Here is a 20,822-nt window from a genome sequence, read left to right as displayed (position 1 = left end):
TCCTCTCTCCAGGACACTACCCTCTAAGAAGGTAAAAGCAAAGGTTCTTGAAGACCATACTTTGGGCTGTACTTTTCTTCTTGCCTTCTCTCTTAATCCTGTACATTATTTGTGTTTTTTCATCCCTTTGGTCCGATGTCCATCTGCTGATTTGCATAATGAACTGGACAGTGTACAAGTGGTTCCCTACTAACCCTGCTCTGGGAGCCTAGCTGTCTTCCTTATCTCTGGTGCTTCTGACGCCTGTGAGATGGTCCTGTTAAAAGGAGTAGGAACCAGGAGGAGGAGAGTCCTCAGCAGAGCTCACTTCAACTGGAATNGAGGTTGCACACTGTGATTTCACAACCAAAAGCCAAAAGGAGCCGGCCACCCCAGGCCTTGGGCAACCAGCCTTCCTCAAATAGGCTTGCCCAAAACCAGCATGATGCTTCCAAGAGCCCTGCTCTGCCCTTCGTGGCATGGATCCTTTCCCTGGTGTGGACTTNNGTCTCTGGGGAAGAAAAGTGGGTGGGGCTACCAGCATCCCAGTTTGGAAAGTAGAGGAGTTTGCCACCAGCAACNTAGAAACTGGAAATGCTGGTCTCTGCCAGCCTCCTCAGGCCACCCTCATTTATCCCCAAGGAGATGAGAAATCCCTCCAGTACCAGGATGAACAGACCACTGGAAGGGCTGGTGTGCATGGACTTCGGTTCAGAAGAGAACTTAGATCTTCCAGGGAACTGCAGTGTTGTGGCGTCTGATTTGTATGTCACATTTGTGTAAAATGGTATGTTCTTTAAAATGGTGTTGATAACTGGAATATTGTATGTATGCTTGAAGATGCTTTGTGCGAACCTAAGACTCACTCAGCCGATGCTGGATTGGGGAAAATCCAAAGCACAACTTCAAAATAAAATACATTTTTAGGTTTCGCCGCTGTACGTCACCTCCCTTCCCCTCTCCCTGAAAGCACTGAAGTAACAAAGTCTGAGCCTTGCAACAGTAGGAACTAGGTGACCTTGAGTGCCACCTTCTTTCCCCTCTACAGCATTGCTCCCATTTAGCCCATGTGTGGAGCCTCAGAGAGTTTGTAGGAAGTCTCCAGCTTGCTATTCACCAGTCTGTGGTTGTAAGAACTTCCTTCAACAGAACCCACCTTTTGTTTTCAATGCGGACTGCTTTCATTTCTAGCTTTATGACCAGAGTTTCCCACTTGAAAGCCTAGCCAGGCCATGGTGATGCACGCCTTTAATCCCAGTACGGAGACTTGTGGATCTGTGCGAGTTGGAGGCCAGCCTGATCTACAGAGTGAGGGCCAGGACATCTAGGGCTACACAAAGAAGCCAGCCCTGTCTTGGGGGAAAAAAAGAAAAAGAAAGAAAGACAGGTAGACCTATAAAGCTGGTTGGAAACTTACCAACTATGACTAAGGGTTGCCAGACAGCTCTGTATTTTAAGTTCTCGTTTTTACTTAGTGTGCATGGGTGGTGTTTTGCCTGCATGCATGTCTGCATAGTACATGTATGCAGTGACATGGAGGTCAGAAGTAGGCATCAGGTCCTCTGGAACTGAACAGACACAGCAGACAGTTTTGAGCCACCATGTAGGGCTGGAAACTGAACTCTGGTCCTCTGCAAGAACAATCAGTGTTCTGAACTGCTGGAGCCATCTCTCCAGTCTGCCAATGGAATGGCTATTGTCTTTCACAGCTGGATCCCTGAGTCTGCCTTTGGCCATCCCTGTATATGGAAAAAGTCTGACTGACATGTCTTGCTGCCGGTGGGGGTGGAGGATACAGGAATGCTTCTACTCCCTTAGAAATAGATGTCTTGTGTTTTAATAGAAAGTGAACATGATGGTGGGGTTCATAGAAAGTGACAGCTGGTTGCTCTACCACACGTCCTGCTGAGATGTGTTCCAGAAGCCCAGAGCAACGGGGCCAGCCAGTCGTGGACTGAAACCTCCAAACTTGTCCCCTGGAGGCTTCCAAATGAGGAAAAACTGAGTCTGCAGTGTGTGTGTGTGTGTGTGTGTGTGTGTGTGTGTGTGTGTGTGTGTGTGTGTGTAAATGTACATATACATTGTCAAATTCATAGAAATTACTTGCCTCTGCCTCCTGAGTGCTGAAATTAAAAGCATGCACCACCATGACCTTCAAAATTATTTTTTTCTAAGATGTTGCTGAATTCTTAAAACAGCACCATTGTCCTTGTCCTGTCTACTTGATGAATCTATGGGCAGCCAGCTTAGCACTCTTTCCTATCCTGCACACAGCTTCTGCCTTGTGTGGGGCTATTTGACTTCTTACACCATGAGTTGCTTTTCTGTCCCAGGTAAGAGCAAGTGTGCACACATGCCTGTGCACACACATATTTATTTAGCATTTGAGAATTTCAGAAAGCATGTTTGATCATGTTCATTCTGCCCCAGTTCTTCCCAGACTCATCCCCTCTTCCTACTCTTCCCTACCCAACCTTGCCAACCCCCATCAAGGACGGTTGGTGCTGCCCCATGTTCTTGGCTGTGTGGCCTTCCATTGGAGTATGATCTGCTTATCAAGGACTGCACTCTTAGAACTGACCCTCTCTTTCCCAGATGCTAACAAATGCCACTCACTCCTCTGCTAGGGATGGGACGTAATGTCCAACTCCCTCTGCATGCTGGGATCTGGTCAGGTTTGTGTTTGTGCAGGTCTTGTGCAGTGCATACATTCCTAATAAATAGATGCCAGATTAACAAAAGCAGCAAAATACCGAGAGAGATAACAAATTAGAATGAATTCCACAAAACCTGGGATCAACATTGATTTTTAGAGCACTTATTATAATAGGAGACACCCCTGAGGATAAGTCAAACAAGCCTGACATGCTTATTGGCATTATATGTGTTCAGTGGTGACCCAGGGGATTCTACTCCAGCTGGCGCATGGACACCTTCCTCTTAGATGTGTCATTTCTGTCTCTTATGTATCTGGTATTCAGCTCCCTGCCTTACCAGCCTATCTCATCTCCCTTTGTTAATGATGCTCTTGCAGCATTGTTGCCCTAGGCTGAGTCAAAATTGAGGCTGTTCTGCCACCCTGTGATGCACATGGGCTCTCACACTCACCTCCCACTCCAGCAACAGTACATGAAGGGGTGGGGGTCCCTGAAGCCGATGAGGTGCTGGGATGGAGCCAGCTCTTGGGCTATAGACAAATAGCCAAAGAGACTTAGAGAATCCTACAGACAAGAGGATGCTTCTAGGGTCCCTTTTCATATGTATTCTATTGGAACTTTGATGGAAGCAGGTGGCAGTGAACAGTCAATACACAAACCCATTTCAACTGGATGGAAACCAAAACAGGAGACCAGGTTAGTATGGACTATCTTATTTAAATGTTCAGAGAGCCCATTGTTCTAGGACATTAAGTGAGAAATAATTTCACAGTGTACTCACAGCCCTCCTGCTTCAGCCTCTTGGGTGCTGGAATTTCTAAGCATGAGCCAGCACAGCTGGCGGGAAGTTTCCTTTGACTCGGATGCTAACCCTGTTATTACATATGGCAAGGAATCATTTAGTCAAGCCACCGACTTTATCTATTCAAGCACTGTATTGAGCAGGAAAGACAGATTGTAAAGCTTGTTTCCACACACGCAAACACACATAGCAAAATAAGTGAATGTGAAAATGAAACAAGATGCTGGGTTTGACAAGAAACCATCATGGAGCTGGGTGTGATAACGTGCCAATAGACCCAGATATTCATTAACTGAGGCAAGAGGATCACAGCTTGAGGCAGCTTTAGCAATTACTCCATTTTTTAAAAGGGGGGAGGCCATTGTGATGTGAAATCAAGCACGGAAATTTTTAAATTCTGCTTAGGGAGGCTCTGCTAATTTAGATGACCGAGAAAGACACTCACATAGGAATAGCAGACCGTAGATGTGTGGGTCTGGAGTTTGGGGGCATGAAATGGATACCTGAAATCCACTAGGGTATATTTAAACTGAGATTCCTGAAATGGTGTGTAAATAGAAAAGGAGAATCTCATAAAGGGGGGGCCAACAGAAGATGGAGTGAACCCAGCACCTAGGTATCAGAAGAGCATGTCATTAGGATTTAGCAGCAGAGTGCCTGGTAGGTAGGGGCTGGGGTAAGCCATAGAGATCACACCATGCAATACATCCTACACAAGGCCATCTCAGAGCAGGGACGTGAGAGAGGGACAGACAGACAGCAAGAGAGAGGTTTGTGCTGAGGGGGACCTGGGGTGATGATGGAAGAAGCTGCTGCGACTGAGTCGCTGAAAGCAGGCTGGGGGAAAGCCTGATTTCTAATGCACATGCCATAGAGTCCAGAAAAAGGAAGTATTTGACAAAAGTAAGGATGAACTGGATAAGATGAATAAGGGATAAGATGAAGCTGGTGTCAAAAGTAAGCGTTTTCTGGGCTCGATAGGGCATGCCTTTAATCTAAACTTGGGAGGCAGAGACGGGAGGATCTCTGAGTCATGGCCATCCCCATCTACATTGCAAGTTCCAGGATAGCCAGGACTATATAGAGATACCTGTCTCAAACACTAAAAATGGGGGAAAGGGGAATGGAACTTCTTGGTACATAGACCCTGTCTCTAAAAACAAAAAGAAAGAAATGGAGGGAGGGAGGGAAGGGAGAGAGAGAGAGAGAGAGAGAGAGAGAGAGAGAGAGAGAGAGAGAGAGAGAGAATGAATCTTACTGGAGTGGGCTAGGCAGCAAAGAAGGAAAGACCCAGCATCCAGGCATCCAGACTGGACGAAGAAAGACCAGGGTTTGTTCTGAAGATAGACAGACTTGAGAGACACATTTTCTCTGTGTACAGACTCAGAAGAAAGACAGAGGAGTATGGGGACAGAGGAGTTGCATGGCCCCAGTGGAGGTGGTGGTGCCTGCAGAAGGGACACATAGCCCTGTCTCTCAGGAGTAACAACAGATATTAGGGTAGGTACAGACAGGCCGTGGCTGCTGAGGGATGAGTTTCACTTGCAAAGTCTTAAGCTGAGTGTGGGAAGGAAGAAACATGTTTCCAGGTTAGGAATGATACACAGGGACCAGTTCCCTTGGGGCCTGGATAGTACACCCACAGACCCCTTCCCACCACTTGGGAAGAACCAGAGTTGACTTATGAAGGTGTCGGGGAACTATAGGTTCTAAGGTTTTGTCATTTAGCCCCTGTAACTAAGTACAGTCAGTATACACAGCCCTATAAACAAGGCCCACACATACCACCCTGCTCTGTCCTTTCTTTCTTTTGTTTGTTTGAGACCTTTCTTATTTTTAAGGTACTGGAAAACAGTGTGTGAGGGTGGGGAGGGCGCCATAGCTACTATTGGGTATGGAATTAAGCCTTGTGCATGCTAAGCAGAAGTACTGAGCTCCATCCCCAGCTGCCGGATTGTTTTTGAAACAGGCTCTAGCTCTGATGCTCTGTTCAGTGTTGCAAGATATTTGATCACACTATGAATCCCAAGTCTGTTATTTACTGGGGAAAAACAAACTGTTTCTAGTTGTGGTGTGGCACAGCACTTAGCACTCACCTTTAATCCCTCTAGCTGGAATACAGACACACCCTTAGTACACACCTTTTATCCCAAACAATGAAGGTAAAATTAGTTTATAGAAGGAAGCACCCACATTTGAAAGTAATATCTACTTGAGTGCTGGACAAAGTGACAAATCGGAGAAAGATTTGATAGAATAGGATGTTTAAAAGAGCAGTGCAGGGCTGGAGAGATGGCTCAGCAGGTAAGAGCACCGACTGCTCTTCCAGAGGTCCTGAGTTCAAATCCCAGCAACCACATGGTGGCTCACAACCATCCATAATGGGATCCGAAGCCCTCTTCCGGTGTGTCTGAGGACAGCGACAGTGTACTCACATACATGAAGTAAATAAATAAATCTTTAAAAAAAAAAAAAAAAAAAGAGCAGTGCATCGAGAGGAGAGAGGGCAGCTTTACTGGGACAGTTGTACACAGGTTGCAAAGAGAACAAGCTAGACACAGGTGAAGACAGAACGAGCCAGAGAATGGGAAGGAGCCGGTAGATTAAAACAGATTGTCAGAGAGAGTTTGAAGCCAAGCAGAGCAATTCAGTCAGAAGCTGAGGAGACTGAATCATGCAGCTTGTAAAGGAGTGTGAGCCAGAAGAGCTGAGTTGTACCAGCCAGCCAAAGCACAGAAAGAGCTAGAAGGGGTGAGCTTACTCAGCACTAAACCTCTGAGCCTGGAAACGTTCGAGGCCTAAGATTGTATAGAGTAGAAGCTTCCAGGACTAGGCCTGGGTTAGCAGAGGATGTACGTCTTGGAGGTGACAATTAACTCAGGCAAGTAAAAGTTACTTTTACAGTTCAGGCTGACCCTGAATTCCTAGGCTTAAGTGAACCTCCCACCACAGTCTTCCTAGAAGCTGGCACCGACCACAGGTGCCAATGTGCCCCCAATAATATCTATTCAGGATCCACTGGATACCAGATGTGTCATCTCTGCATTATACCAGTTCTATAAAAAAGGTTAAACGTCTTAAGTACTCTTCAGGAGGTGGCCTTGATGACATGTACCAGCCCTTTACCCTCACCAGCCTCCATCAGGAGCAAGTTGCCACCTCACTACACACACATACACACACACACACACACACACACACACACAGTGTCATACACATACACATACACACACCCACATACACATACACTTATACATTCATACACATACACCCATATACACTCACACACATATACTTACACACACATAAACTCAAACAACACATGCAACACATGCAGAGCCACACATGTATATATTTACACACACACACACACACACACACACACCACACAAACTTGCCTCTGGTCCTTGTGCTGCCTTTGGATTACCATTATTTCTTTGATTCCTTGGACCTGGGAAGATGTGGCAAGGTCTGTTATGAACATCCTCTTCCCTCCAGGTTTCTGGCACACACACACACACACACACACACACACACAGCTGGGACACAGGCATTCAGTCCTATATCTTCACCACACCAAGACTGTTTCCTCCAAGAATCTACAAGCTAAGTACCATCTATTACAGTTTCACCTTGCTGGCTCTCCCTAGCATCCCAGGTACAAAGCCCCAAATAATTCACGCTATTTGTACCTCTGGCCCTGCTTACTATGTTCGAACTGGTCCTCCTTTGCTGCCTAACTCAGAGCACCCAGCAAGGCTGCTGGCAAGCCCTTCCTGCTCCCCCTACAAGGTCCACAAAACCACTGTTGCTCAGTATGCATTGCCATGCCTTCGTATCACATTGTCCAGCATCCTGCATCTCTGGGATAAGATACCCATGTCTCCCTTTTCTGTCCTGAGCACAGTGCCTGCTTCACAGGAGATACTAGCCTTGGCTCTTGTATTAAAAGGTGTGAAAGTCCCTGGGAAAAAAAGAAGAATAGATTTGCCAGGGGAAGGAGGGTAAGAGTGCAGGTTCATGGGAGAACTTGGGTATAGCCTGAGGGATAGTCAAAGTGACACTGCAAATAGCTCATGGGCCCGAGGGGTACTCTGACCATAAAAGTAACCCAGACTTTCTAGACTGATGGAACAGTTTCACCTAGCTAGAGGGTGAGACCTTAGAGAAGGGGGTCTTACAATACCTGTTAATGTGCTAGAGAAAATGCATGCTTCTGTCCTCTCCAAGCCCATGATTGACAAGTGCAATCCCCCATGTTCTTACCAGGTGGAAACCTGTAACACACAGGCTGGAGTGTGGAACCCTCAGGGATGCCCCTCCTGGCCTCACTGTGAAAAGCCACTGCAAAGGACTCTAGCTGTCACGTTATCATTGGGAGGATCTGTCAGCGACAAGCTCCGGGCCTGTTCTTGCCTCTCCTCCCTGTGGTGGGGTGGGGCTGGCAGAGGAAATCACCAGGTGTGGCCAGGGGAAAGTCCCACCAACATTCTAGAGAAACATGGAATTTCCTGGTTTTTAACCCCTGTCCAACTGCCCACTCAGAGCTGACCAGAGCAGCACAGCCCCCTTTCCTGGCTTCCCAGGATATCTGGAGTACTGGTTTATGGCTGGGAAGGTGGGCAAATTACTAAAGGTGTGTAGAACTTGACACTATCAAACGTGGTCTGAAAAAAACACTTCCCAGATTCCCGAAGTTTACCAGATTCCCCACCCCCTGCTGCCCATACTACCTAAAGCACACAGTGCCTTTGGGCGTCTGTGGTCAGAAAACGGCCCCAGGTGGGGGCTGGTTTTGCTGTGTGTAAGGTCAGAGTAGGGGCTATGATCTGGGTATGTACTTGTTCTTGCAAGCACTAAAGGAAGATAAGTCCTGTCCAGCTTCTAGGAGGGGCAAGCACAGGTCCTGGGTCTTTCTAGGCAGTTTTCAACTTGGTTAACTTCTTGGACTTCTTTAGTTGACTTTAAGCAGAGCTTTGAATTTCCCTCCAGAGATGCCAGCATAGTACTCAGTGGCCTGTCACAGAGCCCCCAGCCTCAGTTCTTGGCTTCTTTGTGGCTCAGGCAATAGCCCTATGGCTTCCACTTGACAATTCACAGAATCCTCTTTCCCTTTTCTGAAGGGTGAGTGGAGGTGTGTGTGGCAGCCGTTGAGATGCCTGTCCCTTTAAGAGAGAGGAAGGGAGGGAAAGAGGAGGGGAGAAAGAGAGAAAGAGAGAGAGAAGTGAATCAGGAAGTATGATAGTTAAGAGCCTGGGACTGGGTACCCCACTGCTCTCAGAGAGGCAGGAAAGAAACCTTCAGGCCCAAGACCATCACCTGTTTTGCCTGTGGATACTGGGGGGCCCCCATAGCTACCAGGATCTTCCAGGCACTGCCCAGGATTGACTTCAAGGCCTGAATCCCTGGGGGTGCCACCCAGTCCCCCAAGTCTGCACTCCCCTGCAACTGAGATGGGAGATGGGGTGAGTGTGGAGCGTCTGTGGAGGAGGGTGGTGTGGGGAAGCCAGCTGGGGCAGCTTCAAGTCAACACTTAGTTGATTGCCCGCCTCCTATGTCTTTTCTGTGGAGGCCCCGGAGGCTGGTAGTGTTCTGCACTCCCTCTGTGGGAAAACACTCTCAAAATGAACTGCTTGGAGACCAGTGAGGGGCAGGGACCATGATGGCCCTGAGGAGAACCATGATTGGCCAAAAATCTCCCCTCCTGGGCTCTGCTTCTCAACATGCTGATGCCAAGCTGGGGTTCAGCTTTGGGGGCCTCTACTGGCCTCTGCTTGGGATCTTTCCCCTGGGGCCGAAATAACCAGGAGAGGCTCCCAAAACAGCTGGAAAGAGTCTGGACACTGCACCCCCTCCCCGCTCACTTCAAGAACTGTAGGGAAGGTGACAACAAACAGGTTAAAGGGCTAGGGCTGGTAGCCTTTGATGGAGCTGAGAATCAAACGACACAGCACAAAGGGGCCTCTCATCCACCCACCCTTCTCTTTCCGGTGTAGCTCAGCTCTTGGACTTGCCCCAGACAGAAAGCATAACACACACTTGCCAGGGAGAGTCTTTGCCTGATTCTGGGCCACTTGGAGAGCAGGTATGTACATCTCCCACAGAGGAGCCCCGAGGAGGATAGGAGTCTATGGGCAGGATGGTGTTGACTCCCAGAAGGCTGCTGTGCTGCACCTTCTATGTACAGAGGGACTTGGGGATGGAAGGGCGGAGAGGGTGATCCAGAGGTGATCCAGATGTGCCACAGTCCGAGCTTCTAGGCACAGAATCCAGGGTCATGCTGCCCATCTGGGATGCTGTTCTGTGCACCTCACTCCCCACCTTGCTGACCGCAGCTATGCCTTTGCCCCAGCAGCAGGGCTTGGTTGAAGACCAGCCTAGGTAGAGTCATGAAGCTGCTGCCCCCAGCTCCCAAGGTTGTGGCCTCGGCCTCCACTTCAGTGTGCCCTATCTGAGCCGTGCATTGGGCTGACTCCTCAGCCATACAGAGAAGCTTGGGCAACTCATTCATGTTGCCTTCAGAAGGTCTCCTAGACATCTTTACCTTCACATAACGTAGACATGAGTGTGTTGTCTGAAACCGGGGTGTGACTACTGATCTCTTCAAGCGGCTTCTGGGTTCAAAAGCTTACATTCTCCAAAGTTTGCATTTTCTTTTGTCTAATTTACACTCCAAATGCTGCCCACCCTTCCCAGTCCCTTTACTCCATCCCCCTCCCCCCTTTGCCTCTGAGAGGGTTCTCCCCCACCCATTCCCTTACCCCCACTTCACACACACACACACACCCGCATCTCTGTGCATTTTTAAATCAGACTATAAGCTGGGCTATAGTTCACTTGGTTTATAAAGGGCATGCTTAACTAGCATGCATGAAGCCAAGGGTTCAGTCCCCAGCACCAAGGTGATAGGGAAAAGTGGTACACACTCATAACCCATGCATTTAGGAGGTAGATACACAAGTTTAAGACCATCCTCAATACCAGTGAAGGTGTCTGGACTACCCTGTCTTCAAATAAAGCAGGCAGAAAGATCTCGGAATGGAACCACCTTTGGTTTGAGCACCAGTGCGGTCCTGTACCTCTGATGGATGCAGCTTTATTTCAGAGCATTTTAGAGGTGGTGGTCCTTCTTATGCTCCTGCCCTCAGGCATCCCCAAAGACTGGCTCTGGGTCTATTTTTCAGACAGGCAGTCAGTGTAACTTCTGAGACCTCACTTTCTGGAACCGTTTGCTTTAGAGGAACCAGATTTTGAAGAGAACAGGATGCGCGCTAAGATGGGGAGCAGAGTTGTGGGGGGGGGCTTCAGATCTTCCCCAGAGCTCTTGAACCCTTGGGTTTGATGGTCTTAGATCTTCCGCACTCCCCCACATCATCTACCCCTCCCTTTTCCCCTTTCCCATCCTTTCTCCTTGGCCAGCTCCCATCCAGTCCTGCTCCTACTAGTAAAGCAATAAGCAAGGCCTGGCGACCTGATGTGCAGCCGTTAGCTCTCAGCAGTAGGAAGTCAGGGGCCACACAAGCAGAGAAGGGGGTGAGGGCTCCAGGCTCATGTTGCAATCCTGGAGATTTGTGGTGGTGTGACTGGATCTGCCTGACCTTTGCTGACCCAGGGCCCTTCCTCCCACACTGTGTCTGCTTCCTGGGACAACCCCAGGCCTGGATGCAAAAACTCTGAGTCCCCAGTGCCTGAAAGAGGAGACAGAGAAAGGTCTGTTCCTGTAAACTGGCCTACTTCTGAAGGGTTCTGGGAGGAACCTGGGGCACAGGACAAAGAGAAGTCAGTCCCCAAGGGTAGAACAGAAGAAAGCTTGGGGCCCAGTAGACCCCCACCCCCACCCCACCCCGCTGATGTTTTGCTTCTTTGGGGGGAAGTTACTTAATCTTCCTGGGCCACTGCTTCCCCAGCTCCCTTGCCTGTGCCTTGGCTGTGTGGAGCCCTTTATGGGATGGTCTTGACTGGCTACCAGTGTCTACTGCAGGTAAGACATGGGACCCTAGAACCCCCCCACACACACACACACACATGGTTGGTTGTTTTGTTTTCCCAGGAGGAAGATAGCCAAGCCCAGGAGATGCAGAGTACGACTAACTACCTGTGGCATACTGATGACCTGCTAGGGCAGGGGGCCACTGCCAGTGTGTACAAGGCCCGAAACAAGGTGACAGCAGCTCTGGCCCCAGACCCTTTCATGCCCTGGAGCTAGGCCCTCCATTTGGGCATTAAGATTCTTTGGAGCTGGACAGGGTCCCGGGACTCTTATCTCTGTCAATTCTGATGAGAAAGGACTCCATAGATTTGGGCTGAGGTGTGGAATGCTGGAAAAATTCCTTGGAATGGTGGCTCTGTCAGATACATGCTGGGACTAGAGAACAAGGCAAGAGAGGAGGTGACAGCAAGTGCCATCTAGGAACAGCAGGGCTGGGAGTTTGGGCCTGTTGGGGTTTGTCCCTATAGTGGCTGCAGAGCTGTGTCATAACGCACGCACAGGGCGCTCAGGAACTGGAGGCAGGGGAGACTGCCGGGGCAGTTCTTATCTATGGCAAAATGAGCAAGAACACAAGTCGACCCTTGTGGGACATCAGGTGTGTCACTTCCAAGCCGTGCTGGAGCTCCCTGGGTAGGGGAAGGGGCTGCTGATGTGAGCCCACCCAGCCCCTGCTTCCCTCTGGCACTGGGCTGGGGGAGAGGCTAAAGAAAGAAAAAGGTTGCAGCTCCCCAACAGGAGTAGGTTCTCAGCAGGGGTGGTCCCCATGCTGACTCTCACCCTGTGCCCACACTAGAAATCCGGGGAGGTGGTTGCTGTAAAGGTCTTCAACTCAGCCAGCTACCGGCGGCCTCCTGAGGTTCAAGTGAGGGAGTTTGAGGTCCTGCGGAGGCTGAATCACCAGAACATCGTGAAGCTATTCGCAGTGGAGGAAACGGTGGGTCGTCTGCTTGGTCAGAGATGGGTATCCGCTCTTACCTTGACCTTTGAAGTCCAGGGAGAGGCAAGCCATGCTCATCAGCAGTCCAGAGGCATTGATTGGGGAAGGGCACGGGGGTGGGGGGGAGTGCGGGGGGGGGGNGGAGGGAACAGGCACGACACTCAAGGGTGTGGAACCACACTGGGAAATCACTGGAAAAGGAAACGGGAATTAGTGCCCAATCAAAGTGGGCTTCTCGGAAAAGGATGTCTTGGGTTGGTTTCTGTGTCTGAGATGGGTCTGAGGCACGACAAGAAGGCCAAGCAAGAAGCCGGAAATGAGAGCTGCTGGGTTCTAGGTGGGCAACCTCCGGACAGTGAGAAGTACCTTCCTCCGCTACCCCGCTCCCCTTGTCCCTGCACAGGGAGGTAGCCGGCAGAAGGTGCTAATCATGGAGTACTGTTCCAGTGGGAGCCTGCTGAGCGTGCTGGAAGACCCTGAGAATTCGTTCGGGCTTCCTGAAGAGGAGTTCCTAGTGGTACTGCGATGTGTAGGTGAGCCATGCCCTGCCCCCTAGACCCAGGCCCTCTCCATGGGCAAAGTCCAGGATTCGTGTGATCTTCTGATGGCCCAGAAGGATTCATGTGGTTCATTCAGCTCAAAGTTGTAAGAAGATAATTCTAAAAAACGGTGTATTTGTCACAGCTGAAGGCAGGTCGTAGCATCCTTCGCAGCAGTCCACAGGTCAAACAGCCCAACAGCATACACTATGGTGCCTGCAGGTGGTGGCATATAGCTGCGCAGAGGAGGGAATTCTAGCACACAGGGCAGTGTGAATGAAACTGAAGGGCCCTATGCTGAAGAACAAGCTAGCTGCAGAAAAGCAAAGCCCACACTTCCCCTAGGATACAGCCCCTAGGGGATCCAAGTTGCCGGAGGCACAGGGGGACTGCTCTGCAGGGCTGGAATGGGAGTAGGGAGTGCCGGTTAATCAGGGGAGGAGGAGAAATTTTTGGTGAGGAGCATTGGGGATGTTTGCGTGATAGTGTATGAATGTGCTTAAAGCTACTGAGCTGTGTGCTTAAAAATCCACTAAATTGAAGGGCCATGTTGCTTGCTCCCCACCCACACTGGGGAGGCTGAGGCAGGTCGATCAGGAATTCCAGACCAGCCTGAGCTACATAGTAAAACATATTCAAAGACGATTTCGTTAGGTATATTTAACCTCCCCAAAGAACCCAAACGAGTCTTATATTCTGATGTCTCTGGGACTCCTTCCTTGTATTTATTTTGTGTGCATGAGTGTTTTGCCTATATGTACACATGTATGCTGTGTGTGTGCACCTGGTAACCTCAGAGGCCAGAAGGTTTCAGATCCCCAGGACCTGGAGTTACAATGGCTATGAGCCATAGCGTGGGTGCTGGAAACTGCACTGGGGTCCTCAGGAAGAATGGCAAGTGCTCTCAACAAAACCATCTCACCACCACCTTAAAATTTTATCAAATTATGTCTACTTTATGTATATGGGTGGTTTTGCCTGCATATGTTTGTGTGCTGCGTGCGTGCGTGACTGGAGCCTGCAGAGGTCCGAAGAGGTTACCAGATCACCTGGGTCAAGTGGTTCCAGTTATGAGATGACCTGGGAGCGGGGTGAGAATTGGACCAGGGTCGTCAGGAAAAATGGTCAGTGCAATGGTAACCAATGATCCATCCCTCTAGCTTGGAATGTCCCTCCTTTGCCCTGGGGGCATTTCTGTTCTTCCTGTGCCCCTGAGTTTCCTTGTGGCAACTCTCTATTTGGATCCAAGGAAAGACTCCACTGGGACAAACTCTAGACTTCCCCATCCCTAGCTGAGCCAAGCCATTAGTGCTCTGTCTGTCCCCAGTGGCTGGCATGAACCACCTGCGAGAGAATGGCATTGTCCACCGGGATATCAAACCTGGGAACATCATGCGCCTGGTGGGCGAGGAGGGGCAGAGCATCTATAAGCTGTCTGACTTTGGGGCTGCCCGAAAGCTGGATGACGATGAGAAGTTTGTTTCTGTCTATGGTACAGAGGAGTACCTGGTAAGTGACATGTTGATGACCCTCTGCCCTCGCTGTGTGCTTCCCTAAGAGTCCCCTAGGAGTGCCCATGCCATCCCTCCATGGCTGCTCTCCGCCTTTCTCCCGTAGCACCCTGACATGTATGAGCGTGCAGTGCTGCGCAAACCCCAGCAAAAGGCGTTCGGGGTGACTGTGGATCTCTGGAGTATTGGGGTGACCCTGTACCACGCAGCCACGGGCAGTCTACCCTTCATCCCCTTCGGTGGGCCCCGGCGAAACAAGGAGATCATGTACGGTGGGCTATGGAACAGGGAATGAAGGGGCCAGGCCCTGAGCTTCTTCCAGACACCTGGCCCTCCCTCCACTGGGCCCTCCCTTCAGTGTTCCCTCTAGCCCTGCCCCTATTCCTAGCTCACCAGGTCTCCACTAAGGCTTAAAGAGGTTACAGAGCCTGCAGGGGTAAAGATGGAGCTGGTACCCAGGTCCAACATCTTCCTAGTGTCTCTTACTGACTGCTAGGAGGAACTTAAGACAGGGGTACTGCACAGAACAAAAGAGATGAAGTGTTCAGCCAGTGAAATGAGGGAACCTGCAATAAGAGGATCTACTGAGCTGTGTAGGAAAGAGGCAGAAAATCTTGGGACAAACTCCCAAGGTTCTAGCTGGAGGGCAGCCGGAAAAATATCCACTGGACCTAGTGCCAAAAGCTCATTATAAATAAACCTTAGGGAAGAAAAGCAGTTTACATTGGCCGTAGATAATGTGCAGTTGAGAGAAGAGGGTTTCGGGGTGGCAGGGCAGTACTGTGTCTGTGCCGTTGGCAGTTAATAGTCTTCAGGGGTTATTGAGAAGCAGGGTGTGGTGGCCTCCAAGGTCAGAGGTGCTGGAGCCTACAGCGAGCTTGCAGCATATGCACAGGAGTGTGAAATTGTTCCTGGTTGGGTCCCTCAGAGCTTACCAGTGGTTAGCTTCTCTTCCCTCCTCAGTCTTGTAATAAATGGAAGACACCTCAGGGGCTTCCTCTTATCCGTGTGTCCTCAGGAAGGTTGGTGTGTGCTTCCTCGGTCCTGGGGCAAGCTGTGTGGAGCCAATAGTATTAGGTTTAGGGATGGGGTCAGGAGTTGGAATGGGATGAACTTCCAGGGAAGGATAGATCAGAGGGGCAGTTAGAAAGGGGGAGAAAACTTACGGTGCTGAACTCGGCCTGGCACAGATGTGGAGGTGGCTGAACCTGGTGCAGCCATAGCAACAGCAAGAAGGGCCCTGCCTAAAGCATGGAGCTTGTCTAGGCAGAGGTGATCTCACAGATGGAGCAGGGTGCCAGCCCACCGTACAGTGGCTGAGTGATGTGGACTGGGCTGTTTGGAGTTTATTGTTTAAGTATGATGGATGGGTGGGGTAGGGGTCTAGAGCCCTGATTCTGCCCCACTACAGGTACAGAATCACCACAGAGAAGCCAACTGGGGCCATTTCAGGGACTCAGAAGCAGGAAAATGGTCCCCTGGAGTGGAGCTACAGCCTCCCCATCACCTGTAGACTGTCCATGTAAGTGGGAGGGGCAGGCGCTCTTTGGAATCTAGGGTAGGGATCACTTCTCTCGGCTGAGTCAAGAGTGCCAACCTATCTCAGCAGAGCCTCAGGGGCCTCCACTTTTCTTCTGTAGTCTGGGGAGTTCCATCTAGATGCTTGAGCCCCAGCTCTGACAGTCCTCGTGTCTTCTGTGTGCAGGGGGCTGCAGAACCAGCTGGTGCCCATCCTGGCCAACATCCTGGAGGTCGAACAGGATAAGTGCTGGGGCTTCGATCAGTTCTTCGCGGAGACCAGTGACATCCTGCAGCGAACGGTCATCCACGTCTTTTCCCTACCCCAGGCAGTTTTGCATCATGTCTACATCCATGCCCACAACACGTGAGTGGGAGCAAGAGAGAGGGGAAATGCGAGTCTTCCCTGTCTACGCAGTGGTGTGGGTCCAAGGGGTCATCTCCCAAAACACATTTGGGGAAAGTACTATCTCCATCAAGTCAAACAGACTTCCTTGTTTGTGTTCCAAATCCCCCACTCTTCCCAGTGCTAGCTTGGCACTGCTTGTCCCAGAGGCGGGGTGCTCAATTTCCTGGGTCTGTAATTTGTTGTTCATAGAACCTTTTTTCTCACTAAATTCTTTGTCTTTGCTGTTTAAGACAGGATCTTGCTGGGTAGCCCCAGCTGATAAACTCTCCATCCTGCCTCAGTATTCCAAGATGGAATGTGCCCCAACACCTGGAGCACTCTATGGGATGGGGAGAATTTTGATGCAGTACGGCTGGGTTGGGCACAAAGGCGGAGGTTAGGCTTCCGAACTCTGGGGTCCTCTTCCCATTCTTCGTGGGGAGCTCCTGGGCTCCACTTTTCTTCTGAAGCCTGGGAAGTTCCATTTGGATGCTTGGGCCCCAGCTCTGACAGTCCTCGTCTTGTGCCCCAGCTCTGACAGCCCTGGTGCCCATCCTGGCCACACCCCCTCCCAGACCCTGTCCAAGAAAAGCTGAGTCTTCCCATGGTGCCTCCGGACAGAATTCTCCTCTCACATGTGCAGGATTGCCATCTTTTTGGAGGCCGTGTATGAGCAGACCAACGTGGCCCCCAAACACCAGGAGTACCTCTTCGAGGGTCACCCTTGTGTCCTCGAGCCAAGCCTCTCAGCCCAGCACATCGCCCACACAGCTGCCAGCAGCCCTCTGACTCTGTTCAGCATGGCCAGCGACACACCCAAGGGACTGGCCTTCAGGGACCGTGAGTTGGGCCACTCAGGCTGAATCTTTTTTTTTTTTTTTTTAAGATTTATTTATTTATTATATGTAAGTACACTGTAGCTGACTCCAGACACTCCAGAAGAGGGCATCAGATCTTGTTACGGATGGTTGTGAGCCACCATGTGGTTGCTGGGATTTGAACTCGGGACCTTTGGAAGAACAGTTGGTGCTCTTACCCGCTGAGCCATCTCACCAGCCCCAGGCTGAATCTTTTATTCTCTGGACACCCTCCCAAGACATGACTTGTTTTCTTAGTGAGTGTTTCTCTGGCCCGCATAGTAGAGCCAGTTTGGATTTGGATTCTATGCATGCCTCTGTGTGGCCACGTGACTTGGGCTGGTGACTAGACTTCCTTGAGGTTCTCCCAGATCCTCCAACAGAGACAGGGCCTTTATACCTTCAACAGTTTCAGCCACTGGTAGGGGTGTCTTGGAGAGTTTGAGTTGGAAGAAGCATGAGTCCAGGCTGCTGAAAGAAGGGCTGGTGGACAGAGACCTAGATTTTCTTTCCTTGGTTTCTAGGATAAATATTTCTTCTCGTTTGGATCATGCTTAGTCCTCCTCCGAGGTGAGGGAGTGAGTTTTAACTAACTCTTGAGTCTTAAGGCAGAGCTTTGAACTTTGGAGTGTAGTTCTGGGATGTGGCCACAAGGTGGCGGTAAATAACTGCAACTTTGAGGATCCACAGGGTCAAAGTTTGCAAGGAGCTGGGTACCAGGAAAGTTGGGAAGCTTTAAATGGGAGAACAGCAGCGACTGTGTGCTCTGGACAAGGAAAGATAACCTAAGAGTTGACCCAGTCTATAAAAGCAGGCCCCTCAGACAGAGTCTTTGTCTGCAGCTGCTCTGGATGTCCCAAAGTTCGTCCCTAAGGTTGACCTACAGGCCGATTACAGCACAGCTAAGGTGAGGGGCCACCCCCAGGAGGCAGAAGGGGGTTTGACAGGAGGAAGGACTGATGCTGCACATCTATACGTTTCAGGGGGTGCTGGGTGCTGGTTACCAGGCCCTGTGGCTGGCGCGGGTCCTGCTCGATGGACAGGCGTTGATGCTTCGGGGGTTACACTGGGTCCTGTGAGTACTGTGAAGAGCTGGAGGAGTGCATACCAAACCCATCCAGACATCTCCTACCCCTTTCCGAGGCCACGCCTACATACACAGTGCCCTGGTGGAGGTGCCTCTGACTTGGGCTGCCCTCACACAGGGAGGTGCTTCAGAACACGTGCCAGCAGACACTGGAGGTCACACGGACAGCCCTCCTCTACCTCAGCAGCAGCCTAGGCACTGAAAGGTGAGTGTTCCGCATGGGCCAACTGGGGCCCTTCAGCTCTCCTCTCTGCTCCTCATCCCTGAGATGTACAGGCCTTCCCCAACCAGAGCTCTCCCGCTCCCACTCTTCCCCTTCCCCCAACGTTAGCACCCTCACCAGGCCCTTCAAACCTTGTATTCCCAAATGAATCTCCATCTGTGGCCTAGTCCTGCCTATCACAGAGAGATCCACCAGGGCCCTGCCTCTCTGGGATCTAGGACAATCCCTTACCCCAGGAAGGGCAGTCTCACAACCTCGAAAGGGTAGAAATCCTTTCATGTCCCAGAAAAAGCAGGGTCCCCTACCCCAGGTAGGACCTTAATTCAACAGGACTCTGAGTGATTCCTGACACTCATTCTGTGTGAAGCCCCCCAGAGAATTCAGGGGAAAGACCCATTCCCAGGTTCTGTCCCTGCATAGCAGTGATGGGAATCCAGACTGTTTCAGCCTCTGTAGCTTTTGCTCATGTTTCACACTTGTCCTTGCCTTCTGAGCTGAAAAGAAAGAGCCCGGAAAGGAGGAAGCTAGGCTAGTGAAGGGTGGAGAGAGAGAGCAAGGGAGAGTACGCCATCCCAATAACTTGAGCCTTTCCCTCGGAAGTACATGGAGTTTTCCAGGGTGGGTTGGATGCCTGTGTGGGCCCAGGGCTTGGTTAAAACGGATGGTGAGATGGTGGGGGAGGGAGGAGAAAGGGCAAGAACTATTTCCGGTCACGTGACAGGGCTGGCACCCAGTGTGGTGGTAGAGGGTGGAAGCCATTGGGAGCACTCCTGTTGGATATCCTCTGGCCAGTCCCCTGGCCATGACACAGAGATGAGATCTGTGTGTACAATGTGGCTTCTGCCCCATGGAAGAGCCTGTGCTTGCCTGCAGCAACCAGTCCTTCCTTGGCGCGTGAGCCTGGGGAAGGAAGGGCCCCCCCTCTAGGAACGGGAGTCAAATCACCAAGGTTCAGAGCCTGCAAAGCCTAGGTTGATAGGGGGATGGGAGGAATGTGTGAGGCACATCCTGGAGTGAAGCTAGGGAGAGAGGTGGGTGCAGAAGGGATGGAATCCTGGAGGGGCCACTTCGAGAGAGGTTGGTACCAAGAAAATAACCACTTGTGGTCCTTCGTGGGTTCTCGATCTGGGGAGAGGCAGAGGCATGTGTGAGGTGTCTGTCTCTCCCTTGCCCTGGAATGACAGCTTGTAGGAGCTGGGTTTCCACTCTGGCTCCCAGGTTCAGAGGCCAGTGGGTGTCTGGTGTATGGAGAAGGATAGAGAACAGAGGAGCCTTCAGGGACCAGACGTGGCCTGTGGGAGATCGTGGGCCATCTGTACCTTTCCTTGCTTGGTCAATATCTAAAGCCTCCTCTGCAATCCCATTCTTTCCCAAACATCCTCAGACCTGTAGATTTCTCTAAGCCTCGGAATCTAAAGGTTGCAAGTCATCTGCCCTGGAATGGGAGCGTTTTCATGAGTGGAATGTCACCTTTGTTGCTGGAGGCTGAGTGTTACTTCCTTCCCATCTGATCATCCTTTCTTGCTTCAGAGTACATCCTTAGCAAGGCAGGCTTCCTATCTTTTATCCAGAGGGTCTCCAGCTGGATAGAGCTGGACATCACCAGGTCTCAGCAATCCTGAGGCCTCCCCACTCCCCACTCCCCAATAATATATATTCACTCTCATAACAAGCCAATAGTCACACATAGGATACTGGTATGAACCCCCAGAGCTCTCTAGCAGGTAAAGCAATACAGAGTCCCTGCCTTCATAGAGGCCCTGGTGGACTCCAGGACTCTCTTCTCACCTCTTCCGTCCTTCTCTGACTCTGTGCTTCCAAGCAAAAAGATACAGGATTCTTTCTTTAATTGTTATCATGTAAAGACTATGCTAACATATGTCTTTCATCCCAGCTCTTAGGAGACAGAAGCATGGGCATCTTTGTGAGTTTGGGAGCAGCCTGGTCTGCATAGTAACCAAGTTCCAGGATATGAGGGTTACATAGAGAGGCCTATCAAAGAAAGAGGGAGAGAAAGAAAAAGGAAGGGAGGGAGGGAGGAAGGAAGGGAGAGAAAGAAAGGAAGAAAGAAAATATGGTTATGTCTGCGAGGGGAAGGTGGACAGCAGGCCCTACCCCTAAACAAAAACTATTTGCAGTTTATACTCTCTGGCACAGAGAAAATCAGTTCCACCCAGCGGAGTATCACTGGGTATAACGACCACTCCACAGAAGACCCCATGGCCAGGAGGAGCTGATCAACACAAAATAAAGTCCGTGGTTGTTGGGTTTTGGGTGAAAAGGAAGCAAAACCATCTTTTACTTTGTTTTGATATTTGTTCTTTTTTTTTTTTT

General features: G+C 50.5%; 1 protein-coding gene across 2 annotated transcripts in view; it reads left to right on the top strand.

The window, feature by feature from the left end:
* Nucleotides 1-8,669: 8,669 nt before the first annotated feature.
* Nucleotides 8,670-20,822, top strand: part of Ikbke (inhibitor of nuclear factor kappa B kinase subunit epsilon) — a 25,097-nt gene continuing 12,944 nt past the window's right edge. The window contains exons 1-13 of one of the 2 annotated variants that reach the window (XM_021198148.1): nucleotides 8,670-8,903; nucleotides 9,435-9,523; nucleotides 11,489-11,599; nucleotides 12,222-12,362; nucleotides 12,769-12,898; nucleotides 14,232-14,413; nucleotides 14,522-14,682; nucleotides 15,827-15,937; nucleotides 16,121-16,300; nucleotides 16,965-17,161; nucleotides 18,021-18,085; nucleotides 18,162-18,253; nucleotides 18,384-18,470. In XM_021198148.1, the coding sequence (XP_021053807.1) occupies nucleotides 11,513-11,599; nucleotides 12,222-12,362; nucleotides 12,769-12,898; nucleotides 14,232-14,413; nucleotides 14,522-14,682; nucleotides 15,827-15,937; nucleotides 16,121-16,300; nucleotides 16,965-17,161; nucleotides 18,021-18,085; nucleotides 18,162-18,253; nucleotides 18,384-18,470 (1,433 nt within the window). In that variant the 5' untranslated portion in view covers nucleotides 8,670-8,903; nucleotides 9,435-9,523; nucleotides 11,489-11,512. Of the gene's footprint in view, nucleotides 8,904-9,434; nucleotides 9,524-11,090; nucleotides 11,149-11,488; nucleotides 11,600-12,221; nucleotides 12,363-12,768; nucleotides 12,899-14,231; nucleotides 14,414-14,521; nucleotides 14,683-15,826; nucleotides 15,938-16,120; nucleotides 16,301-16,964; nucleotides 17,162-18,020; nucleotides 18,086-18,161; nucleotides 18,254-18,383; nucleotides 18,471-20,822 lie in introns of those variants that run through there. The other variant, XM_021198149.1, reaches the window with a different exon arrangement.

This window comes from Mus pahari, chromosome 5, assembly GCF_900095145.1.
Source record: "Mus pahari chromosome 5, PAHARI_EIJ_v1.1, whole genome shotgun sequence".
NCBI classification, from domain to species: domain Eukaryota; kingdom Metazoa; phylum Chordata; class Mammalia; order Rodentia; family Muridae; genus Mus; species Mus pahari.
This window is presented reverse-complemented; position numbering and strand designations above follow the sequence as displayed.